This window comes from Cibotium barometz, chromosome 8 (genome assembly GCF_041138505.1).
Source record: "Cibotium barometz isolate CiBa-2024 chromosome 8, ASM4113850v1, whole genome shotgun sequence".
NCBI lineage: Eukaryota > Viridiplantae > Streptophyta > Polypodiopsida > Cyatheales > Cibotiaceae > Cibotium > Cibotium barometz.
The window spans coordinates 31,818,318-31,830,335 of record NC_141053.1 but is presented as its reverse complement, the minus strand read 5'-3'; the positions used below and the strand labels follow the sequence as shown (position 1 = coordinate 31,830,335).

General features: G+C 38.6%; 1 protein-coding gene across 1 annotated transcript; it reads left to right on the top strand.

Annotated features, from left to right (window-relative positions):
* Positions 1–2,447: 2,447 nt before the first annotated feature.
* Positions 2,448–11,009, top strand: LOC147636151 (rhodanese-like domain-containing protein 6). The gene is made up of 3 exons (XM_086801595.1): positions 2,448–2,790; positions 10,426–10,518; positions 10,750–11,009. Exons 1-3 carry the CDS (start codon positions 2,578–2,580, stop codon positions 10,879–10,881), a joined length of 438 nt encoding a protein of 145 aa, XP_086657721.1. The 5' UTR covers positions 2,448–2,577; the 3' UTR covers positions 10,882–11,009.
* Positions 11,010–12,018: the final 1,009 nt, after the last annotated feature.

Below are 12,018 nucleotides of genomic sequence, written 5' to 3'. Positions count from 1 at the left end.
AATAAATGCTATATAGTATATTTATTGTGTATCTTTTATTGTATTAATGTAATTAGTTAATGTAATGTAGTTTATATACTATTTAGTCTATTGTATATACTACACTATTTAGTTTCTCTACTATATGGTTTAGTATATAATACATAAACTATTTAATAATATAGGGTTTAGTTTTGTAAATGTTATTAATTTTTTAAAATTTGGTGTTTAGTTTTTATTGTAACATACCCTGCTGATATTATATAGTCATTTACTTCTTCATAGTTATCATAGGATTTGTAAAATATAAAATAATAAAAAATACTCTATAAATTGCTTGATTAATTTGAAAATATTAAAAAATTTGTGTTTTTGTGATGAATTAAGAAAGACAACCGTAATTTCTATATTGAATGGAGAAAACATTACAACTGAAAAGTACATTTATTAATTTAGTTTGATGAAATTGGTGGAACTGGGGAATTGTTAAACAATTAAAGAAATTTGATTTTGAAATATGTAGTATAAACTTGAGAGAAATTTGGAAAAATCAACTAGATTGTTTATATAAAAAACAAGGTTTGGACTGAAAATTTATGCTGTAATTATTTAAAATAATATACCTAGTGGAAAAATATTAAAAGTTTTAAAAATAAAAAATATGTTTTTTCTGTGTTAAATGAGAAAGAAACGATCCCAGTAAGCAAATATAATGTGTCTTCAAAGCTGTCATAATCACGATGACTACTTTGAAGGCACCACTAGGTGTTCATAATTAAAAGAATATTTGGAGATTTGCTATAACTGTTCAGCTGGATATAGAAAATGAGTAGAGATATTTCTAAATTATCCAATGTTAGGGTTAACAATGAATGAGCTGAGCACAAATGAATTAGTAAAAATATTCATTATCTAGCTTTTTTAATAATCAGAATATATGTATAAAAATCAACTATTTAGAAAAAGAATGGATATTTCATTAAAAATCGTTATTTGTTATTAGTGGTAATACAAGGAGTGACTTAGTCTAGTTCAAAAATCAAGGAACCGGGTGGTTGAAACTGCATAGAGTTGAGCTTTCGTTAGTTTGTTGTGTATCATTTTTCTCCTTCTGTTTGGTGGAACCGTGTAGGATACAATGAGCAGGAATATTACTATGTATGGCTCCAATCCAAGAAAAAAAACTATGCCTGGTCTCTAATGAGAGAATTTTTGAGCTAAAATTATCTACAGTATGTGGATTATTTTGATCTGGCAGGACTTCCGATTGCATTGAAGTCCCTTTCTCTAATCTCTAAGCATTTGAAATCAGACCCCATTCGGCTGAATACAAGTGAAATGGGTTTTGAGCTTGATGTAGATATGTATCAATTTTATAAGATTTTTATTGATATGGATAAAAATAATGCTAAAAAAGATAATGTTTTAAGCGTGTCAGATGCTGTTAGGGCACTTCCTCTCAATAGCAGTTTGCATGCTGCATTACGTAGTGACATCAATATACATAGAGTGGATAAGTTGCCAGCGTCATATGATGGATATGTTGCTTTTGAGTTGCCGCCATTTGGGATAGCTTCTGCAATGTATGGTATGGAATAGAGGCAGGATGGACACTCATGGGTTGAGTACGTAGCATGTAGTTCTTGTTGTTTTGGCGGTGTTATTCGATTTAATAGGTGCTCTGGCCATTTGCGGTGTGTGAATGTAGATTGTTCTTATTACGCCATGATACACTTGCATAATGAGACACAATGAAAAGGCCGATTGAAAAGAAGTTGTCCACAGAGAATGGTTGGTTCAGAGTTTGGTAATATTTCCTACAAACATTATGATCAAATGTTTGAATGTGTGAAAACATGCCTAACTGTTATCTATTACTGTCTTCCAAGAGATCACGAGAATACAAGTAGATGTGCTATACATATGGGTAATCATGTGCATCCTTATAAAGAAGGCATAAGTATATGCATTGGGAAAAATTTGGAAGAGAAGGTGAATAGGAGAGTCGCCCTTAATCCTTTCACTACAACAAAGCAGTTGCAAACAACAATGGCCCAAGATGTTATATTTGACATGCTAATGAAGGATGAGGCACATGGTTACTCAAATATCAGGGACGATGAGTTTGCACAAATGTTGGAGTATATTACTCCTTTGTCCAATATAAGAAATGCATTAAGAGATGTTTGGAATATGCTAAGCGGGATAAAAATATTTCAGCAAACCGATCTTGAGGCAGTACTTGAACTTAAGAACAAGTGTCGATACCCTTTTGTTCAAAGTGTGCTCTTTCCACAAAAGATGAAGATGAGGGAGGTTAGGTCAAAAGAAGGGGCAATAACCCAGAATCAAGAAGTATAACCTTTGAGACCCGCTCGAGGCGCGTCTAAGCCACTCTTATGTACATTGGTGCAAACTCAAAGGCTTTCTTGTAAGATCCATTCTTGCATGATGCCATAAACTCTCTCAAGATGCTGTAAGGTTTCACAACGTGTATATAGAGCTTTTCAAATGTTACAGAATACCGAATACCTGGACCTTTGTTTTAAGTTTATATATAATTAATAGATCTGAGGCACGAGTGACACGTGATCACAAATGCACACGAGCTTGCGTGCAGCAGCAGAATTGAGAGCTTTCCTGCTGCCCGAGCTCGCCGGTCCTCGTACTATTCTTCCGACAATGGATGATGGGAGCAACCCTGGAAAGAAGCTGAGAGTCCTTTGCCTCCATGGCTTCCGCACCAGTGGCAGCATCCTCCAGCAACAATGTGCCAAATTGGGTTCCCCCATTTTGGACCTTCTTGACATGGTATGTATCCCCTCTGCATTCCTTCAGTCTGATCTCCTTGGCAACTATACGCTGCTTTTACTTTCTCCTCATTTTCATATTTTGGCATATAATTATTCCCTTCATCTTGATCTTTTGGCTGATGATTTATGTTGATCTTTCAGCAAATATTTACTTCCCTTTTTCCTCATCTTAATATTTTCGGCAATTATTTTGTTTTCCTTATTTCGGTCTTTTGGCAGATAAGTAGAATTTTAAACTCTCATTTTTGGGGGGCAAATTCTCCACATTTTGATGTTTCACAAATACGTACTGCCCCTTTTTTCCATATTATTTGATTTTTCACTTTTTGTTTTCTTGGCAGATCTGTACTGCCTTTTTTTTTAAATCTTGGCTTATTTTGATCATTTGCCAAATAGATACTCTTTTATTTTGGCATACATCTACTTTTCCCTCTTTGGGCACTCTACACATTGGGCAATTCTATATATGCATGTCATTTTGGCAAATCTACACATTGATTTTTTCTCTTGCTTTGATCTTTGATCAAATTCATATTCCCCTTATGGATCTTTTTTTAAAAAAAATGGATCTTTTACATGCCCATTTTTGTCTTTTTGATCTATTTTGGAAAAATCTCTGCAGTCCCCATTCCCTCCTACTCCTCTCTTTTCTGATGGTCTCCAGGCTAATCCCTGAGTTAGGCAGTAGATAAACAGTAGGTTTAGGGCACCGGAAGGCATTCTTTTGGACAAGGACCAGGTCGGCCAGGCTTATGAGGTGTTGGCAGCATTTATCCATTTTATTTGTCCAATGGAATTGGCCGACTGCTAGTCGGCCTGTACGAATAGCTTCCAAGAGCCTATAAAAGGCAATTCATTGTTCATTTGTAGGGCATTTGACCCTCCTTGGGGCAGGTCAAGAGGTAAGGACTTAGATTACCCTTTGGGAATTTCAAAGGCTACAGATTTTGTACAATCATATTGACAGCTTTTGTACTATATAATATATTGAAAATACAACTATCTCTCTCTCTTCTCTCTCTGTCTTTGTTGGTGATTTGCATCAAGCTTCCTATTCAGTTACTTAGGGCTAAAAGAAGACATTGAGAGCTTCCACGCATGTGACATTGGTATCAAAGCATTAGGCTCAGCAAAGCTAAGTGCTGAAGGTGTCCCAGGAAGGTGCACAGGTCCAAGGATAGTAGAAATCCCTTGGGGCTGGTCGGTGTCAGCAAAACCCAAGGGAATGGCAGCCTTTAGGGTCGGATGCCATTTGGGGCATACCAAGGAAGGCTCTCGGGAAATCGGTTCCAAGGGGGTGGAGCAAGGATGCCCATGATCAACCTCGGGAAGGAGACCATTGTAGTGTTCAGGGACACGGCATGAAGGCAAGGGGGCATGAAGGCAAGGGGACAAAGTGGAATAGATGAATAGATCTCAACAAGTAGAATCATAGATTTGGCATGGTTTTCAGTGAAAAGGTTGCCAGGAAGGAAGGATGACACCATGAGGAGACAAAGGAAAGATGAGAGTCATGGAAGGTCAAAGGTTGGAATCCCATCTTCAAGTTTAGCAGGAGGGGATGTCATGTACACACATGGACATAGATGGTCTCCAGGCTAATCCTTGAGTTAGGCAGTGTAGAGTTCCCCCCTTCCACAAATAGGGGAAACACTTAAGATAGTCCGCTAAGTCTTATCTTAGAGAAAATTTCCTAAACGTCGACACCTCGACCATACAGAGATTCAAGGATACGATTCATAGGTAAGACCTAGTTCTATCCCGCAGGGGGAGCGTGGTCTTCTAAAATCAAATCACCCATAGGGTAATTGATCACATAAATTGGGCAACTACAAGACTTGATTTCTAGAGGCAACGCTTTTTTCCTCATCCATGCAAGGCACAGCCGCTGGCCTAGTCTTCTAGAATAGAGTTGCCCGAGAACCTATTTATCTAATGTAGGGCTTTCACTTAATATGTTGGAAAGCTACCCGACTAATCGGGTCCACCCGTCCGTAGGATGGTGCCATCGGGGCATTCCATCCTCCCACTTTCCACCCTACTCACGCGTCAATTTGTTTTCTAATTAATCCTACCACACTGTTTTGACATAAATAAACATGTTCCTTAATTAAGACCCTTTTCACAAGGTTTGTTAAAACAGCCTTTTTCTATAATACAATCATACCAAAGACAAGATTTATAAAAACAAAGTTAAACATGAATCAATTTCATACAAGCCAAAGTGGCTCTCTTATTCTTTTCCTTTATACCGCCGATGATCTAGAATCCGGCCTTCCAGCCTCCACATGCTGGGCAAAACCCTACGGGACCATACACCTCATCGTCGGCCGCTGGTGAGGACTCAAGCCGGCCTGTCGCCCTCTCAGGCTCCATCGCTCGATCCTCCCGCCCCTCAGAGGGATGTCTGCGCACTAGGGTGGGCTAATTCACCGCACTAGCCTGGGCCCTCAGAACTAGGCAGCATCATCACAATCACTTGCCTCAATGGGCAAACCTCATTCTCCCAATGGTATGAGGGATACCATGGGCCAACTCCGGGCCTTACTAACGTCTCCGCCGTCCGGCTACACAAGCACAAGAACGGGGCAGCGTCAAGGCAGGGAGAAGTTGTACCTGTACCTTAATTTAACCAAGATAACCATCCATTTATTCACTAAACCATATGACTATGATCCATGCCACCTTCTTTAAGAAAACAATCCTTTTCTCACACAGATTTTTGCATTTCAACTTGAGATTGCGATAAGACATTCTTTATAAAGGCATATGCTGTTGTTTAAAAGAATACAAACTTTAAATGGTAAATCAATCAATTAGATCATTGTAATAATCAATAGAGAAGCCGGGGCCATACCTCAACCCCTAAGAATGATATGTAAATAAAAAACAAAATATATATATACCTTATAGAAATTTATCGTTTATCTCGTTGTCCTTGCTTGTCAACAAGAGCTTTAGAACTTGACATATGAGAATAGAGTCTTCTAATACCTTGTCCTTTGATTGAAATCATCCAATAATCTCCAAGCTTTATCTCCTCTTACTCATACTGTGATTCTTCTCTCTTTCTAAGATCTATGGCAAAATAGCCTTCTCCTACAGGGCTACGGCATACTATTCTTTCTTTAAAAGAAAAGCTATGGAGTTTTGGTCTCTTCCTCCGAAATACTATAGCAATCTAAGCTTCTTTTCTGAGATATTAGATAAGAATGAAGGGATATATGCATCTCAAACTCTAGGATTACCTTGAGGCTACTTGCTGTCTTCTCACAGTTTTCTCTATGTAAAGACCCTGACAGAAACAGCAAACTGTTTCGGCCATAACTCTCTGATAAAAACTCAGAATATGGTCATGTAACCAGTCAAAAGAACGGGAAGGCATCTGGTCTACAAGCCAGCGCGGGCAGAATAGGCAAAAACGTCTGTATATAGGCACAAACGCACCATCTTTGGAAACGCGTTGTTTTTCCATATTTTTAGTATGCATGGACTCTAAATGTGTAAAAGTACTCTAAATATGACCTCTTATCACTTAAACTCGAAATTCTATTTTTGGGGATACTTATCTCTTAATAGAACTATTCTTATGTTCTTATTTCTTTTAGGATTTTTGGAGTTAATATTTTTATTCTAACACTTTTTTAATGTTTCTAGCCTTATTGTCTCACTCTTTTTAATTACACTCTCTTTTCTTATTGAAATCTATATTAAAAGAGACACATACATACATGGCTTGGGAGGGACGCTACAATCTCCCCCACTTAAAAGATTCGAGATGTCCTCATCTCGCGAGCTGGGGTAGTATCTAAGTGAATCCTCTTGTCTCTTTCAAAGTGGTGTCCCCACACTAGGTAAAAAACTTCTTTTATCTAAACATTGTTCTTAAAGAGTCTTTTATTTCATGTGCTTGGCTCGTTTTGTTGTGCCTCCAAAAGGTCTTGATTATTCTAAAGTTAATTGGCCTTATTATCCTAATTTCATGCATCCATATACCTCTCATATGATATGAACCTTAGAATTCCTTATTCTATATGCCCATGTAATATAGTACTTAACAAATTGTCATGGAGAAACATAAGGGAATCAATCTTTTACGCAATCTAACCCATGATAGTAATTTCATAATCTTAGTACCGTCTTGTAGAATACCTCTATTCATCATGCACATTACTTCACATGAATCTTGCACCAATCCTCTTCTATTTACTCATAGAAATACTTGTTCAATTCGGTTATCTTTAATCCTGCTATCTCTATTTCTTGACCTAATTTTTGCTCTAGCTCATGATTCCTTGTAGCCAAGAGTGGGCTTGACGTTCCTCTTGAATTAGGGGACCTCTTCTTGATTAACATGAAAGGACTCATGTCCTTCTTCTTGACACTTTCTATAAAAAAAAAAAAACTTTATCACAATCTCTGGCTATAATTATGGCTTCTGAAATAGAGGATGGTTTCACATTCTTGATGAGGTTATTCAAAGGTAGATTAAGCTTCCAAATGAATCGATGGAGAAGAGTTACCTCATCCATCTCTAGAGAAAATCGGAGAAGTTTAACAAAAGTTTGTAACAAAAGTTTGGTGGTATTCTTTTAGGGTCTTCCTTTCTTGGGTTAGCTCAGAAAATTCATTCATTTTATCCTCTCAAAATCCTGGAGAACAAAACCTTTCACGAAGGTGTACTTTCATGGCATCTCATAACTGATCAAATATCTTGCGTGTGCACCCCCAAGATACAAGCACAATTTAATAGGATGATTGTCTCAACATGTGAGGATATTCAAATCACTTCTATGGCCAGTAGAGATGATTGATTCGTCCTCATATGATAAACAATCACTTGTTTTAATCCCTTGATAGTTAACCTTTGAAAAACAAATCCTAGGAACTAAGATCGGCTCTGATACCACTTGTAGAGTTCCCCCCTTCCACAAATAGGGGAAACACTTAAGATAGTCCGCTAAGTCTTATCTTAGAGAAAATTTCCTAAACGTCGACACCTCGACCATACAGAGATTCAAGGATACGATTCATAGGTAAGACCTAGTTCTATCCCGCAGGGGGAGCGTGGTCTTCTAAAATCAAATCACCCATAGGGTAATTGATCACATAAATTGGGCAACTACAAGACTTGATTTCTAGAGGCAACGCTTTTTTTCTCATCCATGCAAGGCACAGCCGCTGGCCTAGTCTTCTAGAATAGAGTTGCCCGAGAACCTATTTATCTAACGTAGGGCTTTCACTTAATATGTTGGAAAGCTACCCGACTAATCGGGTCCACCCGTCCGTAGGATGGTGCCATCGGGGCATTCCATCCTCCCACTTTCCACCCTACTCACGCGTCAATTTGTTTTCTAATTAATCCTACCACACTGTTTTGACATAAATAAACATGTTCCTTAATTAAGACCCTTTTCACAAGGTTTGTTAAAACAGCCTTTTTCTATAATACAATCATACCAAAGACAAGATTTATAAAAACAAAGTTAAACATGAATCAATTTCATACAAGCCAAAGTGGCTCTCTTATTCTTTTCCTTTATACCGCCGATGATCTAGAATTCGGCCTTCCAGCCTCCACATGCTGGGCAAAACCCTACGGGACCATACACCTCATCGTCGGCCGCCGCTGGCGAGGACTCAAGCCGGCCTGTCGCCCTCTCAGGCTCCATCGCTCGATCCTCCCGCCCCTCAGAGGGATGTCTGCGCACTAGGGTGGGCTAATTCACCGCACTAGCCTGGGCCCTCAGAACTAGGCAGCATCATCACAATCACTTGCCTCAATGGGCAAACCTCATTCTCCCAATGGTATGAGGGATACCATGGGCCAACTCCGGGCCTTACTAACGTCTCCGCCGTCCGGCTACACAAGCACAAGAACGGGGCAGCGTCAAGGCAGGGAGAAGTTGTACCTGTACCTTAATTTAACCAAGATAACCATCCATTTATTCACTAAACCATATGACTATGATCCATGTCACCTTCTTTAAGAAAACAATCCTTTTCTCACACAGATTTTTGCATTTCAACTTGAGATTGCGATAAGACATTCTTTATAAAGGCATATGCTGTTGTTTAAAAGAATACAAACTTTAAATGGTAAATCAATCAATTAGATCATTGTAATAATCAATAGAGAAGACGGGGCCATACCTCAACTCCTAAGAATGATATGTAAATAAAAAACAAAATATATATATACCTTATAGAAATTTATCGTTTATCTCGTTGTCCTTGCTTGTCAACAAGAGCTTTAGAACTTGACATATGAGAATAGAGTCTTCTAATACCTTGTCCTTTGATTGAAATCATCCAATAATCTCCAAGCTTTATCTCCTCTTACTCATACTGTGATTCTTCTCTCTTTCTAAGATCTATGGCAAAATAGCCTTCTCCTACAGGGCTACGGCATACTATTCTTTCTCTAAAAGAAAAGCTATGGAGTTTTGGTCTCTTCCTCCGAAAGACTATAGCAATCTAAGCTTCTTTTCTGAGATATTAGATAAGAATGAAGGGATATATGCATCTCAAACTCTAGGATTACCTTGAGGCTACTTGCTGTCTTCTCACAGTTTTCTCTATGTAAAGACCCTGACAGAAACAGCAAACTGTTTCAGCCATAACTCTCTGATAAAAACTCAGAATATGGTCATGTAACCAGTCAAAAGAACGGGAAGGCATCTGGTCTACAAGCCAGCGCGGGCAGAATAGGCAAAAACGTCTGTATATAGGCACAAACTCACCATCTTTGGAAACGCATTGTTTTTCCATATTTTTAGTATGCATGGACTCTAAATGTGTAAAAGTACTCTAAATATGACCTCTTATCACTTAAACTCGAAATTCTATTTTTGGGGATACTTATCTCTTAATAGAACTATTCTTATGTTCTTATTTCTTTTAGGATTTTTGGAGCTAATATTTTTATTCTAACACTTTTTTAATGTTTCTAGTCTTATTGTCTCACTCTTTTTAATTACACTCTCTTTTCTTATTGAAATCTATATTAAAAGAGACACATACATACATGGCTTGGGAGGGACGTTACAGGCAGCAAATAAACAGTAGGTTTAGGGCACTAGAAAGCATTCTTTTGGACAAGGACCAGGTCGTCTAGGCTTATGAGGTGTTGGCCAACCAACAGTCGGCTAGCAGGAATAGCTTCTGCTGGTCGGCCAGTAGGAATAGCTTTCACAAGCCTAGAAAAGGCAAGTCATTGTTCATTTGTAGGGTATTTGACCCTCCCTAGGGTAGGTCAAGAGGTGAGGACTTTTAAGGTTTTTGATTACCCTTTTGGATGGCCAAAGGCTACATATTTTGTACAATCATATTGACAGCTTTTGCACTATATAATATACTAAAAATATATCTTTGTGTGTGTGTGTGTCTTTGTTGGTGATTCGCATCAAGGTTCCTATTCAGTTACCTAGGGCTGAAAGAAGACCCACAAAGCTTACGTGCATGTACATCTTCTTTTCTTTATTTGGGATCTTTTACATGCCCTTTTGCATCTGTTGTTATGGCAAAATCATTGTACCCCCCCTCCCCCGGGCGCGGTGCGCCCCCCTTTTCCTCGCTTTTCTGATATTTTGACAAATTTACACCTGTACTTTGATGCATTGTATTCTGGCAGACATTTCTTGATGGTCCAAGGCCATGTGGAGGACCTTCCATGGTGGAAGGATATTACCCGCCTCCCTATTATGAATGGTATTTGCCCAATAAGGTGATTGTTACCTTAATTTCCCACTCTCTATGATTAATTCTCTTTTTGTTTCGGGTGCGTTATGTATTTAAATCTCAAGTTTTGAACTCAACCCCCCTTGTGGCAGCATGATTTTATGGCCACTCAGATGAGCCCCCCCCCCCTCCTCCTTCCCTGCCCAAAACCCTTCTTCTTAAACTTTGTCAATGTGTTCAGTTATTAAGTTATTAAGTTAGTTTTAGCACGGTGCAGTCTTATACAGAACTTGTAGGCCTTGAGGATTGTTTGGTCTTTCTCTACAACTATATTGATCAACATGGACCTTTTGATGGTTTTATGGGTTTTTCTCAGGTAAGTTTTATTTTTTTCAGATTTCTGGTTTAAATGTGCTGGTCTTCAAGCCCCTGACAAGTATGAAGAATTTGAGCATGTCAGAGGTTCTTGTTTTTCATTGTCTTGATTATGGATTTGACTGGAGCTTTCGATGTTTCAGCATTGTATTGGACTTCACGATTTTCAAACCACATGCTCTTTGCAATGTTGGTGGCTAATTTTTGTCAGATAAAATCAGATGTTAGATGCACACACGCTCACGGCATATACATATACATATACATGTATATGTAAATGTAATGTACGCATACATATACATACTTGCACACACACACCTACATGTAAATGTAATGCACACATACATACATACACAGATACATACTTGCACACACACCTACATATATATACATCCATACATTGTGAGACTACTAAGTACTGTGAGAGTGCTAAGTACTGTGAGAGTGCTAATACAGTGAGGTGCACCGGAAGCCTTGCAAACATGATCACACACAAGTAGAACTAACCTAATTCCTCTATTACATACAGTAAAAGAATGTTCAACTGATAGTTTAAAATATAAAGGATGATCAAACTGGTGTTCTCAGCCCAAGGTGTAGATGAGCGCTGCTGTTCAGGGGCTGCTAGATACTTCTCCTTGCTCTTCCAGTTGCCGGTGGACTCACTTCTTGAAGAGGCTTGAGTGCAGATTACTTGATGAATACATATACATACACTATACAAGTGCACACACACTTATGCGCACATGCACATGCACACATATGTATGTATGTACGTGCATACATACTTATACAGATACTTACATGTATACATATACGTATATATGTATAAGTATTGTCACCATTTGGCCACCTAATTGGTCCACCCGTGCTTTCTCATTATGTATGTACATTATACATTGGACTGGCGTCCATCGCAGTTGCATATGCCGGGGATTGATGCCACTCATGTGATAATGTGGACTTGGCTTTCCGTTGGGACTTGTGCCTGTGTGTACATGCCTGGAAATGCTTGGAGGATTAGTGTTCCATTGGGTTTGGCACCTCGTGTACTTTCCTGGAGCACGACTATTTTGGTATAGTCTCATGAACGGGAATTGTCCATGCTAATGCTGCATTGGAGAGCATCTTTGTGTGCTTGCTTGCAATTGAATTTGCATGTTGTTTTCAT